General features: G+C 32.0%; 1 protein-coding gene across 1 annotated transcript in view; it reads right to left on the bottom strand.

The window, feature by feature from the left end:
* Positions 1-11,491: 11,491 nt before the first annotated feature.
* Positions 11,492-27,828, bottom strand: part of LOC118188373 (serine/threonine-protein kinase Sgk2-like) — a 74,401-nt gene continuing 58,064 nt past the window's right edge. The window contains exons 11-17 of the mRNA XM_035358788.2: positions 27,552-27,588; positions 23,396-23,482; positions 21,545-21,640; positions 18,727-18,834; positions 15,276-15,413; positions 14,928-14,985; positions 11,492-11,754 (exon numbers count right to left, since the gene is read on the bottom strand). Coding sequence (XP_035214679.1) covers positions 11,660-11,754; positions 14,928-14,985; positions 15,276-15,413; positions 18,727-18,834; positions 21,545-21,640; positions 23,396-23,482; positions 27,552-27,588 — 619 coding nt within the window. The 3' untranslated portion in view covers positions 11,492-11,659. The remainder of the gene's footprint in view (positions 11,755-14,927; positions 14,986-15,275; positions 15,414-18,726; positions 18,835-21,544; positions 21,641-23,395; positions 23,483-27,551; positions 27,589-27,828) is intronic.

Genomic DNA, 27,828 nt, shown 5'->3' with positions numbered 1-27,828 from the left:
TTCGATGACTTATATATATTTTGACTCTGAAAAATAAGAAAGATAATAAATGCTATGAAACACTTCTTAACAAAAGCAAAACAACTACTTTAGTTATTTTAAAATTAATTTCATTTTTCTGTTTTTATATTTTTTCATTAGAATATTTTCCTTGCGCAGTTGTCTCGGAGTATTCAAACGTATATCCTTCTCTTAAAAATTCACTTAGTTTTCTTTTCTGAATTTTTTATTCAAAAATCTTCTGGCTTTTCCTTTTAGAGTTAGCAGGGATAATTTTTAGACTACATTTTAGAAGGTTTAAAAGGATTTGAAAGCAAGATTTACAGATCTACAATTCCAGAAAAATATGACCAAATGAAAGATGTTTAATGAATGTGTGTTTTAGGAGATTTTTGATGAATTTTTTATTTTATGGAAAATTTTTGGAAGAACAGTGAAAACAAAGTTTTTAGATTTTCTGCTTTTGATCCTAGACGCCTTCTTAACATATTTATCATCTGTTTATTTTCTCATCTTTTCATTAGACACAAGCATAAAAAATATTTCTAATCAAAGATTTTATTTTCAAAAAGATTAATTTTATTTTCAAAAATTATTTCTAATCCTGTCACATGGACAGGCATCTGCAGTAAGGAATTTTTCTATTAATAAAGAAATTAAAAACTTACAATTTAAAACATTCATGTTATATGTCTCGCTGCACGTACACAGGCATTTTGCCACTAGGCGCAGTCTCTATGGGTCCTACATTCTGCAGCTCAGTGTCTGTCCTGAATTCTAAAAATTTTGCCAGCTCTAAATTTTGTTGTTCATTGCTTCACTAATTTAAAAAACTCTGCCATAATTGCTCTGGTGCTGTAACTGTGTATTATTTCATATTTATTCTCAATTGTCAGTAGTATTAAAGAAATACAATTAGCATCTTCTATGCATTCTAAATACATGCAGTTCTTTAGACTAACAGAAATTTTCAATTAAATCTGAAATTCTAAAATTTAGAGGAAACTTGTTGATTACATAAAGAAAAAGAAAATGATTCTTCAAAGGTATATTGTTAAAACTAACAAATTAGGGGAGGAAGGAGGGACTAGCAGGAATATTGATTTGTTTATTGAAACAAAAAAGGTGTTAAAGAGAAGAAAATTGGTGTAAATTAGCTAAAAAAAATCTGAAACTTTTCAAATTAAAAAGATGAACAGATAGTTTGTTGCTATGAAACATGCATGTTTTGCAGCATTTTTTCATCTACTAATTTAGAATGAAGGGTATAAATTACATGCGTAGCATTTATACTGTAGTTTATATTTTATACTGTAATGTTCTTAGATTATGATTTGAATAGCGTCTTTTAACAGATACGTTTTAGAAATTAAAAAATAAGTAGTGACTATGTAAATCTATAATGACTCAGAGTAACTAGGTATATAAGTATTTGTAATTAATTTCTTACCCTTAGAAGTTACCTCTACGTGTTGAGATGAATTATTCTCTTTCCATAATTCTTACTGTTAGTGTAAGATACAACACAAAAATGGGAAAATTAACATAAAACACTATTCCTTACAGCTAATGATAACTGTATTCTAACTCCAGCAACTCTGTGCGAAACTATGCTAACTAAATGGGTCAGAAAGACAAAGCACAACTAAATTTAAACAGCAGTAAAGGCAGCAACAGCCGGGCTTCTGCTACAAATCATACTGGTTATGAATTTACTTCTCAATTTAACTTATACCACTTGACATAAAATTTCCATAAACCTCTGTACTGAGCGAGTACATGACAAAATGAGGCATAAAAGAAAGAATCAACATAAAACTAATTGTTATTAAACTGTCATTATGCTTTAAAATATCACTATTATAAGTGTAAAATATACATAATGTAAGTAAATTTTGGAGAACTTTTTAATTTTATGCTAATTACCTGAAAAATTTTACAAAGTTAATTTTATTCTCAAATTTGTTTTATAGTTATGTTAAGTATTAGATTATATTTAATAATAATGTATCCTACTTACGGATTTATTTTATTCTTAGAACAGTATTGCAAAATTGAAGTTTGGGTATAGGTAAATTCCCTTTGCTGATAGGTCCTTAATTTTTTCCCCTTAATGGTCCCTTAAAAGTACTTAATATCAATGTGCAGAAATGTGTACTAACCAGGGCTTAATTTCTAAGATTAGAAGTGCCGGAGCCCTATGGAAGAACGTCAGCAAAGAGGAACAAGAGTAAAGAAATAAATAAAATGACCAATAAATTCATTAATAATTTTTAAATTAAATAGCTAATTATTATAAAATTAATTAATAGGTATTTACTGTTTATAAAGTGTCATTTAATCAATAATTATTATGTAATTTAATTGACAATTATTAGATAATTAATTATAATTTAATTGATAATTATTATTTATTGAAATAATTAAAGAATTAAGTAATTAAAATTAAATCAAATGTAAAGAGATAAAGTGAAATTTTAAAACCAATTTTTAATATAATTTTATTGTTAAAATAAAATTTTCGAGATAAAATTTCTACTGAAATTATTATTCAATTACATAAAAAAGCCTTCTTATTCACAGGGCTCCGGTGCCTTCCGGCTAGAATTATGATTTATTACATAAACTAAGAAGTACCGGAGCCGAACTCTTGGGCTCCGGCCCAATTTAAACTCTGATCGTAGAGGGGAGTTCTTTTTATCATCACAAGAATTATATATACTTAAAGTATAGCTGATGAAAATTCCACGGCGAAACAGAATATGAGTGGGTGGAAATAAAAAAATGAGGGGAATCTTGGTGAGAAAGAACGTTCTCTTTGAATGCGACTCTCTGCTGCTATAATTATAACCATCAAGCAGATGTGTGTCAGGTGTAAAATGAGTCCTGAATTTGACTCCTAAGGATGAAAGTAAAAGTTGCTGGTTACGCTTTCCCCCTCCCCATTAGTGGATACTGTGGGAAGACTTTGTATAGGAAGTGCTTGTGCAGTTTATCTCAGTACTTCCCTCTTATTGTACTCGCTGTCACTTAACGCACATTTAAGAACACAAACTTTCCTTCCTGCGATGATAATTAACTGTAAGCATCGATAACAATACACTAGATACAATGGCATGGCGAGAAATGTACACGTTCCTGAACAAACTCCACCAAATTTATTGCCCTTCTTAAAGGGAAAGGTTTCCGCATGTGAGTGAGGGGACTTTACTTGAACGTCTTATGTTCTCATGAGTTCATATTTTTAGGGAAATAGAGTATTGCAAAGTCTGCTTACTGTTAAACTAAAACGTTAGGAATTCTAAATTTTTTTCTTGAAATTGTGGCTCAGTTTTATAAAAAGAAGTACCAGAGCTCATCTTGTTTAAGGCTCCGGTGCACTCCGGCTAAAATTGTAATTTATCTTAAAAATTGAGAAGTACCGGAGCCAGGCTCCGCCGTAATTTAAGCACTGGTACGAACCCCAGGGGTGTTTGTGGGACCCCAAAAATCCCCTGAAACTTTTACGGACTTACTACCGACATTTTGGAGTTTCGAGAAGGGGGGGAGAGAAATGAAAAATTACAATTATGAAGTATTGAATGACCTAATTATAAAAGTTCAATGAATTACTTTTTTTGCAAAATTAATAACCATAAATTTTCAAACATATAAACTACTACATTTTATGTAAATATAATTACCTGAATTAATTCTTTAAAAAAAATTATCTAATTTCTGCTGCTTTTTTTATTTTCTGATGTTTGTGGGCTTGTCTTTCTTTTGTGAACTGCATAATTGCAGGAAGGTTGACTTTTATTTTCCTCATTTACAGTTGAAGAAATTTCCTCGAGCACTGCACATGCAGAGGTAGAAGTAGTTTGCTTTTCTGCTAATGTAGAAGTTTTTTCAGAGACTTTTATAGGTGACTCATCTGAAATACATGTTTTTAAGTCCTCTTGATATGTTTTCCAACTTCTGTTCATATTCAGTAAGATATCTTTGTGAATTGGATCAGTCATTGGATTTTTTTAGCCATATTTTTTTTCACATGAGGTTTCTTTAGAAGCCATTAAATCATATTTAATAGTCTGCCACTGCATCTAGGGAATCAATCTTAAGAGAAGTTCTATAGTCAGTGACAAGTGTATCCATTAAGTTGAATGCACTTTCCACTAATGGGCCATGGAAGCAGCTAAGGCAGGCTTTGACCAATTTAGCCAATGTAGGATACTTATAATCATTTGTGAAATCATCTTTTAAATTAAAAACTTTAGACCAATATTTATCAATTGTACACTTGACTTGATTTCCACTTTCATCAGATGTGTAGAGCATTTCTTTGGTGATATCAATATCACTCTGGTATGACCTTATTTCAGCTTCTACTTTTGACTTTTCATTATCACTAAAAATATGGGACATAAAAGATGATAATTTTTCAAAAGCTAATATTGTACTGGTTTTACCTCTTAGCTCTGGATCTAATGCTGTAAAACTAATTAGATATGAATTTTTAAGGGGTAATTTCTGTTTCATATGCTGTGCTGTATTAGTATAAGCATTCATCAGAGAAATTTGGAATTCTTTTGCTATTGGATGATTTTTTGATAATTTTTTCAGGAGAGTGGAAGCTTCTGCACCAGTAAATATTACTTTGCTAGGTAGATGGAATTCTGGATTTGTGACATCAACCTTTAATGAATCATTATAAGATGTGCACTCTATATTTTCTGGCTTCATAAAAAAAAAGAGAAAAATTTTGCCATCAATTTATAAATACTGGAATGTATTAAATGAAGCAGTTTTTTTTTTTTTTTTTTTTGTTTCAAATAATTTAATAGATGTGTTGAACTCCGGTAATACTGCTGAATATAATGCCATATGCAATAAAGTTTTGTTTTGCATAACAAATAACCCATTTAGTATTCTTTTTCCCCGATCTAAAGCATCGTTTGTGAGTTTTCGGGAATGCAAGCAAGAATACACCCCTTCAACAATTTTTTTCTGAGCTGCAGAAATATTTCTTTTATTGTATACAGTTTCAACATAAGAAAAATAATCCCCTTTATGAGTTTTATCCAAGTAGTGAAAATAAAATGCAATAAGAGCATCCCACAGATCTTTGATTCTTTCTAAAACACATAAAATGTACACCCACCTATGGTCTGGTCTCTTCAAGGGCTTAAGTTTTTTAATGGCAAGGGATTCACAGATTTTGAAAAAATTTTCTCTTTTACTGCAGCTTTTCACATCAAAATAGATGTCATCAAACAAATCTTCTAAGTATCTATCAAAACATGAAGCAAATTTTTTTTGCACAGTTATTAGCTGTGTGACATGTGTCACCATCAATAGCTAATAAGTGAGGTGCTTTGTTTGATCGTAGTCTGGTTTCAATACCCTTTTTTTTCCACGCATGGTGTTACATGAGTCCATTAATACACTAATTAAGTTTGCCCATGGAATATTATTATCTTCAATAGTATTAACAACTGCTTTAAAAACAGCTTCTGAATTGCAAGATTCCATCTTTAGAGATGCAAAATGATGAACTACAACTTCATTTTGACTGTTGTCATAAAACTGCACCAATATTGCCAGTATACTTTCTTGAGCATTGCTAGTACTTTCATCCAAATTTAGAGAAAATGGAGTCTCCTTTAAAGTTTTAATGATATTTTCCTTAATAGTTTTTGCGAGCCCATATTTCAACTTATAACATGCAGTAGTCCTGGACATTTCCAACGAGTTTAGTGCCGTCTGATCGCGGCTCAACTGTTTGCAGAGTTCAATTAAATTGGGAGCTACATTGAAAGAAAGAGAATTCTCGGCGATAAACGAAGTTATTAATACCTCTTGGCGTGCTTTTCTTGTCACTATATCCAATGGCCGAGCATCAGTCTCCAGTAAGTCATCAGTATTTTTTGAATTAGCATAATTACTTAAAGTCATTGAATGTCTAATGCACTTTGAATATTTTATGTGCGTCACAGTTTTAGAATGATTTGTGAAAGCCTTGAATCCTTCCCCACCATACTTCAGCAGCGAGTTACAAAAAACACAATATGCTTGTCCAGCAACATTTATTTTCTTGCACCATGTGCCGATGGTATCCCAATTACCATCTCTCCGTTCAATCCAATTCCACCTAAATGCATTCCGGACACCTTCTTCTAATTGTATAATATCACTATTTATATCGAGAAATTTCATAGTGAAATTCTCTTGCGTACATAACTAAAAAAATATTTCAATAAACGAAAAGAAAATTTACACGTGCATCAATAAATGAAAAGAAAATTTTACACAGCGGAGAAAAAAAAAGATGAGAAGCGATCAATGACAAATAGCTAATACGGCGAAAAATCCCCCTTCTCTACTTATTGGCGCCATCCATCCATCCATGTTGCTATTGCCGGTGTGCAGCTAGTAAATGCCGCTTTACCGGCTCCTGATAAGTGGTGGCACCTAAAAACAGTCATTCTTGCAGGTTGGTGGTGGAACTAAAGGTCAAGAGAGAAGGGGGTGACCCTGCGTCACAGTGTGCGAATCAGACTAATTTGGAGAGCGCGGTGGTGAGAAAGCGTTATCCATTCCTGATAAATGGGCAAAGATTACTGAGAAAATACGTAGAATAAAGCATATGAATAAATCAAATAAAATAATATATAAACATAAATACATGCATAAAATAATAATTCTGGGATATATAAGAATACAGCATACATAATAAAATAGAGTTCCTAAAAATAAAAAGAAAATTAAATATAATACATATGTACAATACGATGAAAAGAAATACTTGACAAGTAATAATAAACGAATAAAAAAGCTGGAATAAATGCATAAATCTGGATTAGTATATAAGGATACAGTTGCAAAAAATATAATATATACAGATATGTACAAGTAAAATTAAGTTGGAAAATTTTGGTCCCAGAGGTGGGCCACCCAGGGTCTCAGATCTCTGTCCTCAGGTAATGCTGTATAGTTGAATACTTGGAAGTAACTCATGAAGGGACAGTTTAGTGCTTTGTTGAAAAATTTATCATTAGTCTTCAAGATGTAGTCTTTAATATAGTCAATTTTTAAGTCATTATGGAGAGTTGCATTCGAAACATAGAAGTGTGTGTCTGTGATGAGTCTTAGAAACTTGTTTTGCACTATTTGAATTTTCTTTATATCCTTATTTTCGACAGTAGCCCAGGCAGGTGAAGCATAACAGAGGGTGGGTCTGATGATGGCCGTGTAGATATGCTTTTTACTTTTAAGATTTAGATCAGAGAACTTTCCTAATAGAGGCATGAGATTTTTCATATTACCATAGGCTTTGCCTTTAATAATATTAATATGATCTGTCCAGGTGAGTCGATTATTGATGGTAATTCTGAGGTACTTAGCTTTATTAACTATAGGAATATTTTTGTCGAAGAGCTTTAAGTCGTTGGTAATGATTTGGTGCGTCTTTCTATTGCGGCTTATAATAAGAAGTTGAGATTTTTCAGCGTTAATGACAATTCTCCATTGCTTGCACCAATATTCAATGGAAGGCATGATATTTTGTAATTTTTGAATTGCTGCGTTGGGGCTAAGGGATTTTACTGCAAGAGCAGTATCATCCGCATAGCAACCAAGGAATCTATTGATCTCGTTGTCTGGATTAGGAAAGTCGGAAACATAAAATAAGTAAAGAATGGGACCTAAAATAGAGCCTTGGGCCACAGAGGCACGGATGTATTTAAAATCTGAATTTTCTTGGCTGAAGGAGACATAAAATTTTCTATTTTTGATGAAAGAGTAGATTAATTTGGTCATTTCCGAAGAGAAGTTGAGTTTGATCAGCTTGAAAATGAGCCCCTCATGCCAGACGCAGTCAAAAGCTTTGGCCACGTCGAGCATGAGTAGTGCGACTTTCTGGTGATTGTGCAAAGCACTGCCAATAAATTCGATTAAACGAACAAGCTGTTTGGTGGTAGATAGAGTTTTCCTAAAACCAAACTGTTCTGGAGGAAGTCTGTTGATGTATTGCTGCATTCTATTAAGAATGATCCTCTCAAAGATCTTGCCAAGCCCAGGCAGTAGGCTGATGGGCCGATAGCCTTCGGGAGAAGTGGAGTCCTTGCCTGGTTTAGGAATAAGGATGATTTTTGCAATCTTCCATTTCATAGGAAAGTAGGACTTGTCCAGGGAGGTGTTATAAATACTGATGAGCTTAGAAATGGTGCTAAAAGGCAGGTTTTTAATGGTGATGTTATTTATTTCATCGTAACCAGAAGCTTTTCTATTTTTAAGATGCTTAATAATATCAATTACTTCATTAGGATTTGTGAATTCTGTATTAAGTCTTGCGGTGGCGCTATTAATGTAGTCTTGTACAAAATACCTGACATCGTATGTGAATGCAGGATCAGAAGGAGTCTCATTCGGGATAAATTGTTTCTCAAAGAGTTCCGCCATCAGGGAAGCTTTGTCTTTATTTGTGATGGCAATCTTATCTTTTTTGATGGGTTTACTGCAAGTGGGATTATTTCTGAGTCGCTTTGCAAAGCTCCAGAATTCATTGCCGGGCTTGTTGAATCTTTGGATTTTATTTTGCCATTGTTCATTCTTGTAATTATTTATATTCTTCTTAATTAATCGATTAATTTTATTAAGTTCGCATTTAATATGAGGGTCCCAAGTCAGGTTCCAACGTTTCCTAAGCTTGTTTCTTTCTTTGATGAGAGTTCTGATGCTGTGGGGGAGAATCTCCGGGAATTTGTTGGCAGGTATCTTCTGCGTAGCAAAATTGTAGGCATATTTAATACTATTGGTGAGTGTGTCGATAGCGACTTCAATGTCATACGTAGTTTTGAGGCTGCCTATTTTTGGAGTATTATTTTGAAGAAATTCATAAAAATAATTCCAGTCAGTTTTATTGATAAATTTGTCATCAGCAATTTTATTGGTACCAAGGGTGGCAATAACTGGAATATGGTCAGAGGTGAGATCTATAGTGGATTCAATAAAAATAGGAATGGAAGAATTAGTGAGGAGAATGTCTAGAATATCTCCTTCTCTGACATTCTCAGGAAGGTAGGTGTAATTGTCTGGAGCATATAAATATACAGGATGATTTGTAATGAAGTTTTTGAGCGCAGTACCATTACTATTAGTTTGTCTGCAGGCCCAGTCAGTACTTTTGGCATTGAGGTCTCCATCCAGAAAATTAATATCATCAGTACAGAGAATGTTCTTGAGAATTTGCTCATCAAGTGGGTTATGCGGTGGGTTATAAAGAGAGCTAAAGTAGGTAACGCCATAAGAAGGCAGTAAAACAGAAACAGTGAGTAATTCATGGTTGTTTGATCTGTCTTCTTTAATAAGGCAGGATTGCAGGCAGCTTTTGACAAAAATTGCAGTCCCTCCACCTCTGTGACTAAGCCTGTCGCACCAGTAACACCGGTAATTTGGGATATTCATTCGTTTACTGGGATTTGCATGGGTCTCGGTGATTAATGCAATATCGATGTCTTTGGTGATAAGGAAATTTTGAAGCTCCGGAATTTTATGTAGGATATTGTTGGCATTCCAAATCATGATTTGTATGGGCGCTTTAATAAGAGTGTTAAGACCCATTATTTAAATTAGTGGTAGTATTCTTCTCCTCATTAGTAGTATTAATCTGTTTAATTTGTTGGGTGATTTGCAGGAATCCTGCGCTTTTAATGATGGAAACTAGTTCAGCGAGATCAGAGAAAATTTTCTTCGCTTCACTGATGGTTTCATTGAAAGTACCAGATGCCAGGGTTTGTGCGTAAGATTTACCTTCAATTATGCGGCTTTGAAATGTTTTTTGCTTTTCTTGTTTTGGTTTAGGGAATTTAATACACCCTTTAAAACTGGAAGTATGATTTTGACCGCAATTGGCACAGAGCAGCGGTTTGTCCTTATTGTTCTTGTCAGGGCAGTCGCGAGATTCATGTGAATCTGCACATCTGACGCATCGAGGTTGATAGTTGCATCCGATTTGTGTGTGATTAAAGCCCTGACATTTAAAACATTGTAGAGGGCCTTGCCTACCTTTGTACTCCTCTACGTTAATTCTTAATCCGCATAGGTATTTTGTTTGATAAATTTCCTTAGAGGCTTCAATTTTGGGTAATGTTACTAAAAATAAGGGAAGTTTAGATACTTCACCATTCCTTCTTCTAGTCATTTGTTTAATTTCCTCGGGTTGGAAATTAAGTTCTTCAAGTTCTTCTTTAATTTCTTCAGTTTCAGTACTCCTGAGGAGTCCTTTGATAACTATTTTAAGTTTTCTGTCTTGGGGAGAATGTAGGAGTGATGTTCCACCCCCAGATCTTTAAGTATTTTGACCATTGCCTTATACTTATTGGCGCCACGCCAGGAGAGATAAGACCTTTAAACTCAGAGTCACGTGATCGCACATCTGGTCGAACGAAGACTATCCCTTTTTTTTCTGCCGCGCCTACTTGCCAAAAAGAATCCAGAAGAGAATGTCCGAGAACCGGGGGAATGAGTCATAACTCGCAATAAGGAAAGAACAAAAAAGAAGTTTTTTCCCCCCTTTTCACGCGTTATCACTGCCTTTGGAGAAAAAAAGGAAAAGTTTTCACCACACACACTGACCTTGCATTTTCTGCTTTCAAAGCAAACAAAATTACCCAGATCAAAATAAATAATTCATTATTATTCCTACTTCCTTTTGAATGACGATCCCCGGAATTTCCGGTTATCGAAGTTCAAAATCCCCGGAGCACAAAAACCCTGTTGTAGAATATCTAGTCTTCTCAGGTTAGTTGACAGCATAAGTCATGCGTATATTATGTGTATATACACTGCAAGATGTACCCACTTATGTTGCTGGTTTTAATATACGAAAAAATGAAAATGTCACTGCACAGGATTCTGTTAAAGGCCAGATTAAAGAAATTAAAAGGACTGCAATCTGCCTGCGATGTGGCTTTTACCTGCTCCTGCTTGAACTAAATAGTTTGCCTAAAGATAAACAATTCTGTTACCCAGATTTTCCAAATTTCTAGAAGGGTTGTGTTGCCAGTTTGGATTTCTACTGTTTTACGAAAGCAAACAGAGAAATACAAATCAGAAGTAAAGCTAAACAAAAACTGTGCGTATTTTGCATGCCTTTGATAAAAGCTGATCTGATTAATAAAATGAGATAAAATAAAAATTATTTAAGCATTTTAAGAAGTTAATGGATTTATTATTTGTGCATTACAAAACTACCTTTTTGAAGTAAGGCTTAAATTCCATGTAAATTTATACAATTTACAGTAGTAATTAGAAATAAATTTCTAGAACACATCAGCTGATAAATAATTAAAATAATGCTGATTTTTTTTTTTGGTGTGTGTGTGTGTGTGTGTGTGTATGGAATTTACCATGTGTATGTTGAACACATATGCATTCTAAGCATAGTTTAGTAATTACATGCATTAAGAATTCAAGGTGCATATAGATAAATTCTTTGACAACAGTAGAAAAATATTTTTAGGGAACATATATTTCAATAATTCTATAAAAATAATCAACTATATATAACTTTTTTAACAATATAAATTTAAATAGGTTTACACGTCATTTGCAGATATTAAATAGTTTATAATACAACTTCCAATCCACCTGCTTTGAATGTGATCTTTCAACAAGAATTTCACATCTCAGAAGAAGGAGCATATGAAAATCCCGGGAAAGCAACATCAGCATCTTGTACACTGGCACTTAAACTATGTGATCTCGCCAAAGATGCTATGGAGATAGTGAAAAAAGAATACTAAGTACAAATTTTTGGGGAAACATAATAGAATTCTATCAATATCGTTTAAAATATTAGAGTCAGATTTTTTTAAAGACATCAAGATATCAGAAATAATAAGCTAATCAAGCTATCAGATATCGAGATACCAGAAAATGCTAACTGCATTCAAATATATATTACTTATTACATGCTCCACCCTTAAACACTACATGGAAAGGGAGGGATGACCTGTGGAGGTATTTTTAAGGGAAACTGGCTCGTATCCATGTAGGTAGGAAGTAAGATGGAGTAGCCCTAAACAAGTTTCTCCCATACCCTGCTCTGAAGCACCGGTGATCCCTACGTGGTGACCAAAACATTGGGTCATTTACCATCGAGTTCAATGGGATTTGACGCGTTCGGATGTAAATATTTTGTAATTACGTCGTAAATATACATATAAATGTATATATTTTCTTTTTCTACAACACTACAGAGTCCTAAGTATGTGAAAACAACATATTTTTAAACAATATTTCATTCTGAACGGAATTAAATGCTATACTTTTCACAGGACAGTTTTCTCAGAATGGTTTAATTTGAATGAAATATTTTCGCAAGTTTTCGTTAATTACATTAGAAAAAAAATTAAGGTAATTCGATTTTATTCAGTTGTACAAAAGTTAAGGTTTAAAATGAGCAGCAGTAAAGCCTCTTCTCTAAAAAGTTTTAAAAGGTACATGTTACAATAATATATGGATGTGAAAAAAATTTGTTTTATTTAAAACATTTTGGCGTTTGGAAAATAAAATAAAAGTAGCGAATACTCTATCAAGGGTATCGAAAGACGTATACAATTTTAAATGTACCGTAAGGTATTTTTCATTCTTTAAGCATAACATTTTTCTTAAAATCTATATTTTTGTAGTTCAACAGCTTAGAATTTTATAAAACAAATTCATAATCAAAATCGCTGTTGTTAGTTATCAAAAAATAACCAAGATGTGATTTTTGCATAAATGTCACTAAACTATACAAATTGCTATTATCCATCACACTATGAATGTTTCTTTCATGCGAAAGTGTCCCTTTTTCGATTTGTATGGAACTGTCGTGTGTCGAAATACTATCAGAACCCTGTTAAGCGAGCTTCTGAATGTAAACAAAGAACACCCTGTCTGGTGACCCAAGCTTCAAAGCAGTGCTTCACTTCTAGCGCAGAATGGCCCCTCCTCTCTTTCCTACCTCCATGTGTTACACATGGGGGAAACCACACAAATGCCCATGCAGCAGCCCATTTACCAGGACTGAAGTACCAGTATTCAGTGGCTTTTTGCCAATCAGCCACTGGTGGGCATATTCAAATATATTTGGCATTCCATTTTTAATTGCTATCAAACTTATCTGTGAACATGATGAAATGTATAGAGTTACAATCGGATATGCAGTGTAAAAAAAAATTTATTTAAGTAGACTCTGAATTGCACCTTTATATATATAAATATATAAAACCACATATAAAAATTTTTAGCATTTTCTCAAACATTCCCTGTTCATGAAGTTGGTTTTATTTATTTATTTTATTCACTATATTCAACAGCACCTTTTTTGGGGTATGAAACATACAAAAAAAGAAAAGAAAAAAATACAAACATCTTTGAACATACTTTTTGCAATCATTACTATGTCTTTCAAACTAAAAAAATAGTGTTCATATTAAACATTTTTCCATCTAATTTGGATTATAATGCTTATGTAATTTTCTGAGATTCAGTTGTAATATGGGTTATACCGAGATCATTAACACCTACATTGCTGGCTATTAAAAGTGCTGCACCATGAAGGAAACCAATTAGCAGAATCGTATGTATTTAAATACACAATAATGGAGAGATTAAGGATTGAAATTTTAAGTGATTCTGAGATACAAAGTATGTAGAAATCAATACATTGAGATCAATACCCTAGCAAAAATGGCTACTGCTTTAAGGCTGGGTATGGGTAGACAAACAGACTTTGGATGGAAAACCATGTGGCTTCAATAACATGACAGAAAATTCCTGTGTTATGCAAGCTCATAGGAGTTGTCATGCCTGTCTGTGTGCAACCTTTGACTAGGCATTTTCAGTTGCTTAGAGATTTAGAGACTGTGTCTATCGAAGCAAGGATCAAACATCTTGTGTATCAAAAAACATAAAAGTACTTGGGTAATGTGGTCTTCCATTGTCCTGTTTGAAGGTGGAGGCAACAAAAGTCCTAGGGATATAGCACACTTCATGGGCATTAAAATCTCAGTAATATAATGGAGGTTAGTTAAAATATTAGATATGCAGAATTTTATTTATCAAATGCCTGGCCATTGACCTTTAGGTCATTAGGCAAAGAGCTCTCTAATACTTCTTTACAATACACTCCACCAGATGAGCAGCATCCATGACTTATACAGAATCACACAAAGCACATAAAGGTGAGGCAGTCAGATTAAAACGAAATAAATGAGCACCAAGGCAGTCATGTCCAGTCAATAGTCTAAACTCATCCACAGAACTAGCGCATTGTAAAAGGAGTTTTTATAAATCCTATAAATTTCAAGTTTAGTAAAGTGAAGAGAAAGGTCTCTGGAAGACCTTTGGAGAATATCCATACCTTTTTTGGCCAAAAGGTCCGCCATTTCATTTCTCCATAGGTCACAATGTCATGGCACCCACTGGAAAGCAACCTTTGACTGAATTCTGCTCAACAGCTCCCTGCAGCTCTAGACACTAGCACTTTGTTTTCCTAGGTGACTTGCTAAGGCCTGAAGAGCGGTACTTAGTCCAATAAATGGTGAAATCCAAAAAGGAACCATCAGTATAAACTATTTAATATTACACTTTGAATTTTTATCACTTGAAATTTTACCATTTTTCTTTCTTTTGTTTGTCCTCAATTTTTATTCTAGTTCTCCAAAAACAGGAAAAATTCTCATAAGATTAAATATAGGCATTCACATTTATGAAAATACAGGAAGTATACTAAATGCTAAAATAAGCAACTTATTTTATCCATTATTCATAGATTCCAGTATTATATACATATACTTTAAGACTCCTTTTTTTCATCTCATATATTTCTACCTTACACTTATTTACTTTCACCATGTATGATTTAAGATTGATATAAAAGTAATGCATGAAATTATTACCTGGAACTGGCTCACGAATGAATTCCGGATCAATATTTTTCAGGTCCATTTGACCTCTCTGAAAAAAAAAAAAGTTCCTCATGAACTTCATGTGTACTTTAAGTTGAAAAGAGTATTAGATCCCGTAGAAAATAATTCTTGCACTTGTAAACTAATGAAATAAAAATTAACATTATTAAATATATCACAGTTTTAAAAACCAATTTATTGGAATTAAATATTAATTAAAACTTTATTTTCCTCTCATGAATGGAAAAGTATTAATTTATAATTATTATAAAATATTCATGTAAAACTTTACACACCAAAGAAAATTCATTAGAAGGAAGAAATGAAGAAAAATCTCACCACATTTGGATTGTATGGAGGTGGAACAGATTTAGCTTCTAAATCATTCCAGTTGATGACACGGAAGAATTCATGACTTTTAATGTCATCTACATCACGGACTGCACCTAGTCGCTTGGTTTTATCTTTCTGTAATAGCTGAAAAATTTGGAATAAATGCAGCAACAGTCAGTAATATTCTTAAAACATGCAACATTATTTTGCATCTTTTTTTGAAACAGAAGAAATGGCTGATTCAGTTTACACAGAAAGTATATTTTTTTTATGGAACAGACAAAACAGTTTTATCACTTTTCTGAGGACTGGAAATATTTAGCATTTTTTCTGTAGCTTTTTATCTTAAATTGCTACAAAAATACACCAACTAAAATTTTCAAATGTACTGCAAGCACATTTTATCTGTTTCTACCTGTTCACTTCTGAAAATAATCGGCCAAGAAAGTAGGCTACTGTTTTTCTAACCATCAGGTTGCAGCTTGATAACAGGATTTGGCACCAATGAAACCAAGCTGCAAGGTATTCGCCAGGAATTTGATATTTTAATTTTCTAAGCACTCTTCATGAATAAATATTTTACTGTAGAAACATTCGGAGGAGAAAAATAGTCTCGAACACATCAAGGAATTCAGAATATCTAAATAACATTTGTGTAGCAGATGCTGGTGACCTCAATGCATACTTTTAAATATTGAATTAAGTATTCTTAAACAATCTGGAATATTTAAATATCAAAATCTTTCAACATTTAGGAAAGGAATACCACTACTTATAACAAGTTATAAAAACTACCTGTCAGCTGATTACAAGAGGGGAAACATCTCCTCCACTTTGAGAATTGAATGAAATAACACCAGTTTTGCAAATATTAATGATTCAGGAGTATAAAGAAAATTTTCCAGCTGAAACTGAAGATGAAAAGAGTCTATATCCATTCTTATCTAATGTCTAATACTGTTTCCTTGTAAGTTTACACTGCAGAGTGCTAACTTCTTGTTTCTAAACCTTAATGCATTGAATTACTTAACAGGCTTATAAACTGAAATTTTAATACAAATATAAGCTAAAGGAAAAGTCTTGTCTTAAGAAATCTCAAACTGATGGTGATTACTGCGAGGCACCAAGCAATGATTCCTCCATCTCCAATTGCAAACTTACAGAGGATAATATATGTAACAGATGGGAAAACTACCAGCACATGAAAGAAAATATCTTCTTTTAAATAAGGGGATAGCTATTTAAAATTTGGTTAAATGCAATACAGTGACCAATGGTCATGATTTCAATGTATTATTCACAATAATGAAGCTATGAAGCTGTAGACACTTACTTAGCATCTCTAAAACATTCTGATCTACTTGAAAAATTGCACTGAATCGAAACTTTTATGCATAAAAGAGATGCATTTAAAAATGGAAGAGAACTGTTTTTGAAACTTAACCACATACACTTCATTCTTTACTGCATCCTATTTAATAATACAGTAGAACATCAAGATACTAGTTTAATTTGTTCCGTCATTGAGCTCGTATAGCGAATTTCTCGTATCTAGAAACAAGCTTCTCCACTGAATATAATTGGAAATCCAGTTAATCACTGTACCCCCAAAAATATCAACATATAAATCAGTTTTCCTAATAAATAAGCCTGGTAAATAATACCTGGTGTTCTTTGGAGAAGGTCCAAGTACAGATTCTTAGCCTTAGGGCAAATGATAGCTTTTGACATTAAATCACCTTTTAACAGCTTCTCGTTAATCCACACCAACAACAGCTTCTCAACATCTTCTAGGAGTTTTGGACAGTGCTTGAACGTAACAGTAACTTCTTTGGCCACACCAAGTTTCTTAATTCTTTCCTTTATCAGAATATTGCAGATCGTCGATGTCAAGTGGCCGTAAGTCCCCACCAATTCCGTCACTCTTACACTATGCTTCTATTTATCTATGATTCCTTTCTTATTTTCAATGGCCATGGCTTTCTTCTTTTTTTATCCAGCACTATCTGAGCCAACAATCCTCTTGGCAGGCATCACGAAATAATTGTTTTCATATGAAATGTAAAAAACAATTAACTCACAATTACAGAATGTCATAGATCAAAGAACACTGAGAGATCTCAGGAGGGTATTTCCCGAGTAGTGGGATCGTAAAACGCGTCGTGTATACCAATAATACTCATTGTACTCGAGTCAATGCTCATATTTTGAGATGGGTTTTTCGCTCATACTTTTCTCGCATCTCGAATTTCTCATATATTAGAGTTGCTCGTATCTCGAGGCTCCACTGTAGTACAATTAATTGTTAGAGAAAAGTATACAATAACATAGTTTATAATAAAGGAGCTTTTTGTCTACGAGAAATAAAAAGAAAAACATTCCAACTCTCAAATGATACAGTTTAAATGCGAATACCTAATAGGGTAAAAGACAAAGAAGCTAGACTCGCTGAATTTTTCCAGTTGTGATAACCTGTGCAGACCACTAGCATTTTCACTAGCATATATGGCTGTGATAAAAGTGATATGCAGAAGGCATTTTAAATTTTTTTGAATTACCAGTGCATACAACTAACAATGAAATTTTCAATATTTTAAAATGATTTCATTGGAGACAGGTCTGGAAAGGAAAAATTGCACTGAAATTTGTATTGGTGGTCCTACCTCTATTATAAGTAGAAATTCAAGTTCTGACAATAATGCATTTCAAAAGGAGGAAATTCTAATACCTGTTTGTTGAGTTGCACTCAAGACCAAAATTACCAAATTTTAAGAGCACTTGAACCGAACATTTTACCAAAAACAATGTATCGAATATTTTTCAAGTATTTAGAAAAGGCTCACTCTTCTAAGTAATAATATTTGATTCCTAGAAATACCATGCAGAATATTTATATATGCCAAGTTTTTAAAGTAAACTGTAATTTGACGTGATCAGCACAGTGATTTGCTGGCATGCTATTGAACTCAGATCCCATATGAGGAATGGAAATTTATTTGTGATGCATTTTGTTTCTTTTTTAGGAGAAAATGCTAGACCACTTCTTGTGTAAGGCAACAGCTCTTTGCAAGATGTGAAAGGACCAAAGACTTCAAACACTCCTTAACAAATCTCATAGCAAGTGAACAGTCATTGAAAGGATTAAAAATAATAATAACCTTTTTAAGGTCATAATGGAATCACACCATCATTTGACATAATACATTACGAATATAAATTCTAATTTCATGTACTACAAATACATACAAATATGTGCAAATGTCAAATGTACTGTGTCAAAAAGCAAACCATTTATAATTTCTTTCAACAGCCTCAATACAATTAAAAAATATTGCTGCAAAAGCTTAATATTGACATTTTCCCTTTCAGCAAAATATATTTAAATACAAAATATGCATATTTCGCTAATTACACATATTACAAAATATGTATAAAAATAAGATAATATATCATTTACCCCCTCCAGAAGATTTCGAGCAGGTATTGAAATATTTGTTCTCAACCTGAGAGGCTTATTCAGAATGTTCTGATACATTTCCAGAGTATCTTTACTGTAAAATGGAGGCTAAAGGTACATAAAAAATAATATCTTTAGTTAAAGAAACAATGCTTTCAGTAACATCAATTTTTCATTAATATTAAAAACTATTGATCAAAACTATTTTTCAACTGTAATGCAAATGAAAATTATTAAATACGGTGCATCACCTAAAAAAAATCTGCTTATAGGAATTTCATAACTTTTTTTATTTCTAAGAGTTCTGATAATACAAAATTGTATTATGGATTATTCAGTTATGGCAAAGCACACAAGGGCTATCTGCCTAAAGGGAGGAATGCCTTCGTGGAGGACTTTCTAAGGGAAACTGACTCGTATACCCGTTACACATGGGAAAACCACGAAAACGCCCATGCAGCCAGCTCGTTCGCGGGATTTGAACCTCAGACCAAACTACCAGTGTTCAGCATCTTTACTGCTCGGCCGCTGGTGGGCCCACATTGTATTATGAATAACTAAAACAAAAGTATGGCTACTGGGGGAAGACTGACTTCGCTCATGTTTATTATTTTTTAATGTGCATGAGTGATCAGTTACATTTTTGCTGAAATACAAAAATGCTGCAATTGACCCACACAAAAGTTATTTTAACTCAAGAACAAAAAAGAACAGAAACAACCGTCAATATCAAAGAATGAGAAATTTGGCATTATTTTGCTTTTTTCATCATGGCTTCATTTATGCAAGTACAAATCAGGCATGTGCTCTGGGCCTTCAATTTTAAGGCGACATCAAAATACCCTAACAACATTTAAAATATGTAAAATTTTTTGGTACATTTTCAATTCTAGGGCATCTATTACATTGAGAAAAGTAAAGGAATGGCCTTCGAAATAGCTTTGCTCCAGGCCTTAAATTTGTAAATCATACTCTGCCTATTATATTTTATACCATTTAATATATTTGTGTTCATGTATATGAATGAATAAAAATAATTACGGACAATGTAGCATAAAATTAGTTTCCCTTCCTATGCATTAACTTTCCAAACCTGGTGTTGGCTTGTTTCAATGAGCTATATGTGGAAATTGTTCATCTATTCAAATATTTATAAATTCAAGTAAAAGAATTAGTATCGCCATACAATTTTTAATACTCTGCATTCCTCCTACTGTAGAACTATAAATATTCTATTATATTAGATTTAAGAATATTATACAGCAGCATTTTCTTTTGCTACAAGAGACATATGAATCTACTATCATGCTTAATGCTTTTATCTCCTTAGCTATGATCTCTGTAATTATGCCATGCAGTTTTTCTACATGTATCTTAACCATTATTTATAAATTACTGAAGCATTTGCCCCTCTCCCTTCTTTTATTGTTCAATATTTAAAAGCAACTGTTAATCATTTGTCAACATCTAAGGTAATTTTCTTTAAAATGCTTTCAAAGCAATCTCACATGCTTGCTTCACATCAAAATTGTATAACATGCAAAGTTTTTGATAAGAAAAACAATTTCACTTTACATGACTGACTGACTGATTAATTTATTTCCGGACTACCACACAGTGTGCAGTTTTTCTGGCTCAATCAAACTTGCCACATGGATGCATCACATGGTATTATCTGCCTGTGGTATCCCAGAGGGAGTGGAGGAGGTGGAAAAAAGGGGGGACCGAGACATCGCGCGATCACGGACAGCAAGTCGAATGCCCTAAGTTAATTACTTTACATTTTTGGGTTAAATAGTTATAAAGACAGTTAATTTATAAAAATACTGCATCATAAAACTAAAGTACTAAATACATCAAGTCATATTCTGTGAAAGATCCAGGGAAAATTTTGTTTGTTGAAATTAAAGTGAACTGCCAACTCTGTGAATTACTTATTTAATACAAAGTAGCTAAGAGACACAGATGAAAACTACAGTGTTTAACCAAATTAAGATTCTCTAAAGCATGATATACTCAACTATCATGATTTCTATCCCCAAAGCAAGGTGCAGTTGTATGACTAGAAATAATAAATTATCTAAAAAAATGCATATAATAATTACATAACCATTTAACAGTTTCTAATTTCTATGAGTTCTGACAGCACAATATTTTATTATGGGTAACTAAAATGGCAATGATTTGGTTACTTGTAAAAAAAAGAAACTAAATTATGTTTTGCATTATTTTTTAAACAAAATCTCGTTAACTGATATGTCAAGTATAGGCAATATCAACAGCTTCTTGACAAGATCCCCTCAGAATAATTTAAGCAATACAGAAAGAGCCTAAACTAAGAAACAAAGTAATACTTTACTATGCCAAATCTTAAAGCTAAATTTTCATGCCTAGTAACATATCATTCAAAAAGAATTTCTATGATATCTGATTGCTCCGTATCAGAAAATAAGTAATAAATATATGAAATCAGTATTTTTGGATCTCTAATACAGTATTATAATCAGTTTGATTTATTCAAAAACTATACAACTATTTAAAATGTTATACGATTAAACCTTACCAAGCCTTATGCAAAAAGAAACTAAACAAAAATAAATACAACAGTCACACTTCAGTTATGCTACACCTTCGAGTATAAGGTTTATGCTGATTAAGTAATATACGATTCAAAAGAGTTTCTCCAAAATATAATTTCGCTATTATAGAAAATATGTAATAAACATTCCTGAATCTTGGATTTAATATGCCTAATCAATATGTTTGATTTAATAGAAAAATATATAGTCATTAAAAAAAATTTTAAATCAAAACTTACCAGGCCATATAACATTTCATACAATACAGCTCCAAGACACCACCAATCAACAGCTTTATCATAAGCTTGCTTTCTCAAAACCTCTGGAGCTAAATACTAAACAATCCATCTTGTTAAATCATTAAGAAGTAATATGACTTTAAGAAAACATTATGCACACTGAATTTAATGATGATTAAATAAAAAATTGTCCTTTCAGAAATAGCTTTATTTGCACAAAAATATAAATTCATACCTGCAAAATTTATAAGAGTATAAAATCAGAAAATGTTTGAAAAAAAATCGAAAGAAAGCCTAAAGGAAATTTCATAAACAAAACACACATGCACCTGGATATTTTAAAAAAATTATAATGAAATTAGACAAGTTTAACATATTTACAGAAATCATTTTGCTTTTGCTCAGAAGTAAAGTTTCAGAAAATGTGCCTTATGATCTTACACCATATATTTTAAAATATGACACGGAAATAAAAAATGGTAAGTAAGATTTTCTAAATAAAAGCACTTTATTATTTCACTGGCATTTTAATGATATCATAAGAGTCTTATTATATTTGTTAATGAAAATATCGTCATGAAACATACAAGTCAAAGAATGTGAATTTTTTTTTTAATTATTAAGTTTTAAAATTACTAAAATATTGATCTAATTAAACCTGACATTGCATAACAAAAGATTTCATATTGCCCCAAAAGGGATTTAGCTATTCATAAAAGTTGGCAGACATGCAATGTCCTTATGCTATATTAAAAATACTTAAGAATATAGTATATTTAATGATACAAATAAATAAAATTATGAATTTCATATAAATAGAAAATTGGATTATTGATTATGTTTGTCATAATGTAATGCCATTTGCCTAAGAAGAGGGATGTCTTAATGAAGGACTTTCCAAGAGAAACTGGCTTGTGTTCAATCTACAAGTGGGAAAATTCAAATAAGAAAAATGAAAAAAAAAAAAAAAAAAAATTCATAAAAATTTCAGCTGTATTTCTTTAGAATACTTACCATTTAGAACAGTTGCAATGTTTATCTAAATTTAATAAACAGCTTTCTGCTCAGAAAATACTTATGCAAAGCTTACAAAATTTAAGAAACTATTTAGAAATAAAAATGAATTTAGAATATGACATCTATTTCACCATTTTTTAATTATGAGCATTTAAGCAGCAGTAACACTTTTCTTCTCTTGACTATGGTTAACAGTATGAATTGCTATGCTGGATATTAATTAGCCTTCACTTTAACTACAAAAGATTTACTTGAAGTTTCCCACTGTACACTTTTAAATATTTATAATAACCATGGAGACACAATTTTATATTTAAACTTCTTCACTCTGCTTATAAGAAATTTGAACTTCAGAATCCACATAATCCTTACTTTTTTTTTTTGGTCATACTATAAATCTTAAAATCAAGAAATTTAAATTTTCCCCACTGAAAAAACATATCATCTGGAAAAAAAAAGAGATGTTGCAAACCTTTCATTACTTCTTGAATACTATACAATAACTTTATTCTCTAAACGTTTGAGACAGTATACATATTAACATGAAGACAAATTATATCCGATGAATATATTTCCAATGCAATTACCAAATTCAAAAAATATTCATAAACATATTTTGGCTTTCACAATCTGCTTGCTCACACTGGCTGAGTGGGAAAACACTCAGCCAGTGTGAGCCCTAAGCTATTAAAAGCAGTGTATAAAAGTTTTTAAATAAGGACTATATCTTTAATTATTACACTAGATGAATACAATTTACTCCATTTTAGAATGAAATAGTTACACCATGAAGAAATATTTTACTTTAAAAATAAAATTTTCAACATAAATTACCTCAGGTGTTCCACAGAAAGTTGTTGTTGTGTCTTTTTCAGCAAGACCTTCTTTGCTTAACCCGAAATCTGTCAACACGACATGACCCTATCAAAAAAATATTTTAACTAAAAATATTTAAACCAAATGCGAGACACTGACATGTGTATATTTTTTTTAAAAAATTTACACTTTTGTTACTACCAAGTTATCAAGCAAGCTCTTTTTAAAACAGAATTACATATTTGATCATCTACTTTACCTTAAAATTATTTAGAAATATTTTATCTTACAGTCTTTTAAATTACTAAAAAAATGAATCACATGAAATAATATTTTACATCAATATTGATTATAAATGTGAAAAATGCTTTCATGTCAGCAGTTTAACATTTGACCTGAAGGATATACAAAATATTTCTATTTTCTGAGCCATAAATATTAAACTGTCAACATATTTAACAGGATGGATAACAAGTATATAATATTAAACTATATTATGTACTTGTTAAGTATTTAAGTGCATGCAAATATTTTATTTTATCCATCATAAAATATATGCAACCCAGTCATGTGTATAGTTTAGTACAGTTAATAATATGTCATTTTTTCTTACTTTGTCTTTTAAGTTGGTTTGGATAAAAAATAAATGTCTTTTATACATTATAATACAATTTACGGTTTTGCACTCTTTTTAATTCAATTTATTGCAAAATTTAAGAGACAGATTTTTTTATATCATACATTTTCTATTTTTCTCTAGTAGCCATATTTTATTTTATATTAGTAGTACAGTTTATTACTACTGCAATAGATACAAGGCACAACTGGGACGCTTAATCTGCATTTAAGTAGTCAATATAAATTCTAGTAAGCAAATTATAAAGTATTTTTTGTGCACTTTAAAAAAACCAAGATTCATTTTGATGCGCCATGTTGATCAAGTCATTTGGGAAGACAAGGAATAAGCATTCTTTTCTTTGGAGAAACAATATTTTGCACATTGAGACGGTATTTTATTGTTTCACTGGTTAAGGAACCACATACTAGGACTATCTCTCTAAGTAAAGTGATGCCTACCTATATTGAGACAGCACAGCACATCAGGGCTTTTCTTTCATTTTTCATTATATGCTAGTAACCTGAATAGAATATGTACACAGAAATATAATCTAAAAAAACATCATGCACCGTTAATGTTCTGAGGTAATAGTAGGCGGAGAAAAAACATTCATTGTACTTATTTTAGTTCTGGAGAATTTTAAACTTACTGTACATAATGGCAGAGAGACTAACATCTTGAAATCCTGAGATATACCTGGCATTCTATAGCATCAGCCCAGTGCAGGGGAAAAACTGTTAAACTTTTAACACTTACTTCTGCTTTTCTTACCTCCATGAAACAAATATGTGCTTGAAGGCATCTAATGAAACAGCACCAATCAGTGTTTTTCAGAAAATCACACTCGCCCAGTCCAGATGTTATAGTTTAAGATGATACTACATTCTATTCATGATTTTTCCCGATTTGCATTGGCAGAACTCTCAACAGCCAACATTACATCAGGGTTATTTTCTTACCCCAAGATCTTACCCTTCTTTCACAGTTAATATTTTACTCCACCAAGAGTATGAATGCTTGACTATATACAGCCTAGATCATTTAAGATATCTTCCCTGCATAAAGTATTGTTCCCATAGACTATATACATCCTATACTTCCCTCTCAACTTGCTACTTTATCAGACACATCAGTTATGAAATGTGAGGAATATGACAGATAAATAACTGGCTGTCCACAGTCATCACTGATGAACTATGGTCTTTGTAGAAGTAATCTAACAGGTTTATGCATAAAGTATTGTTCGCATGGACTTTACATCCTAAATTTTCTGTTTCAACTTGCTACTTTAACAGACACATCAAATTATGAAATGTGAGTACTGTGACAGAAAAATAACTGGCTGTCCACAGTCATCACTGATAAACCATGGTCTTTGTTGAAGTAATCTAACAGATTTCCCAAACATTGTTTCTGAAACATTGTTCATCTGAAAACATTGTTTAATATGTTAGTGGTTTCACTCAATGCAGAGATTCAATGTAAATATATGTGACATAGCAATGAAAATGTCATTTATACCCTATAACATGAATAACCTGTGACATACATGTGATCACAATATGAGCCTTCTTGGTATTGTAATTTTTACTCATGGCACTGTATGTGGTTAGCACACCTATCAGAAGGAACTAACAATGTAAGAAAATAAAAAATGCCAGATTAACTTTGAGCCAATAAAAACTCAAATACTTGGAAAATGTTTTATATGGTTTGGTTAAAATAATACATAAAAATCCACAAAAGTAAACTTCAAGCTATAATTTGCCATTCTTCAATTCTTGTTACTATTCCAGTGACTTCACTTGAACTATGGATATGGGTCTTACTATTACTGGCCCTGTGAATTTTGTACCTCAAACCATAACTGCTGAAGCTTATAAAGCAATAATAAATATCGGATAAGTCTGTGCTATCCATTCTGTGGCAACAACTGGAACTAGGCCTTAACATTTCCAACAAGGCAATTCACTCATTCATAATGTGAAAGCAATAGCCAACTGGTTTGAAGAAAGGCAAGTGAAGGAATTTGACTAGCCAACTCAAAGTTCTGATCATAATCTAATCAAATATTTTTAGGTGAGTGTACTGGTATCTATGCTATGGGGGATATCATACCATGCTCCAGTTCAGCAAATGTATAGGGTTCTCTAATCATTAAAGGCATTGTGTATTTTTCTTAACCATAACATAATCCTTGAATGAAATGAGAGACTGTAATTCTGATTAAAGCTGCTTATTTTAAACAGCAACAAAAATAAAGAAATTTCAAATCAGTTTTTGTGCACATTCATTTAACCTCATAATGCATTCAACTGAGTTAACTTGAGTAAACTGAACTAAATTATTTCTGCACACCTGAGTAAATAGGTTCAAGGGTTTTTTTTTTTTTTTTTCCAGATATGAATACAACAGAATATCATCTGCTATAGTTTTGAGTTAAAATAAGAAAGAAGTAAAAAAAAAAAGGTTGAATTAAAATAAAAGAGCAAAAACTTTAGAAGAAAAAAGACCATGTTATGAATTTTTATTGGTGCATTAAGGGGTTAATAGTCAGTGAGAAATGGTTCATCAATTAATGCACAAGAGCGGAGAAGTGAAGTAACAGTGATTTAAAAAAAACATACACCAATTAATGCACAAGGGTGAGGAAGTGAAGTAACAGTGATATAAAAAAAAACTTAAATTTAAAATGTTCTGTTATTAGCTAGGAACTAATACATACTGAAAAGCTGTTAGTTTATTGCTCAGAGTAAATCAATAAATCAATCTTTTCTCTTTTTTTTTTCCAAGTTTTAAACTCTAACCCATGTAAAGAAAGAAAATTGTATGTGTGTGATTATGGCAAAGCTTCAAGGGCTATCTGCCTAAAGGGAGGAATGCCTTCATGGAGGACTTTCTAAGGGAAACTGGCTCGTATACATGTTACACATGGGGAAAACCACGAAAACACCCATGAAGCCAGCCCGTTTGCGGGATTCGAACCTCGGACCGAACTACCAGTGTTCAGCGACTTTACCGCTCGGCCACTGGTGGGCAGAAAGAAAATTGAAAATTTTACTACATGAAAGATAATTTGAACTTGAATTTTAAAGTAGACCAAGGAACTTTTTTTATATTTAATTTTATTTCCGTATACTTGAACAGCAATGGCATATTTAACATACATAAATTTTGAACGGTTATACACTGTTTATATACAAGATTTAATTGTAAGAATCAAAACACTTGCACAAGATCATATGCTAGTGCATTACAGTTAAAGAAAATTAATTCCAAATAGTTTAATAATTTAGTTCCAAAACTAGACTTTTTTCCAATATCAAATACAAAAGTTTAATCAAGATTGAGGTATTTAATGCAAAAATGACAAACATACTGAAAACCTAAGAGACAAATAGAAGTAATTTTATTGGGTAAACACATTAAAATTAGGGCAATAAAATAATCGTATGAATAAAGTATAACTTTATTTCTGAATAATTTGCTTTTTCAAACAGTAATTCTATAATTTGCATAAAATTTTTATTCTTCATATGATATAAGACTGCATACCTGATAGTCCAAAAGAATGTTTTCTGGCTTCAAATCCCTAAAAAAAAAAAGTTTCATTTAAAGTAACTCTTTAAACATTTAAGAAACACAGAATCATTCTTGAAATAAATGCAGCTCAGAAAACAAACCTTATGAAAAATAATCTTAGGCTGTTCAAACTGGATACAGACATGAATCCTTATGCGAGTTCATATAAGCATTAACAAGATGATAGAAAGTATTTAAGAATATTACAGTAAAACTTTAGGAATCTCAAACATTGCTGATCATAAATAAA

This window comes from Stegodyphus dumicola, chromosome X1 (genome assembly GCF_044657685.1).
Source record: "Stegodyphus dumicola isolate Sdum_Otavi_A_Nest chromosome X1, ASM4465768v1".
Lineage (NCBI taxonomy): Eukaryota > Metazoa > Arthropoda > Arachnida > Araneae > Eresidae > Stegodyphus > Stegodyphus dumicola.
The sequence above is the reverse complement of the archived record's forward strand: the minus strand, read 5'-3'. Positions and strand labels throughout refer to the sequence as shown.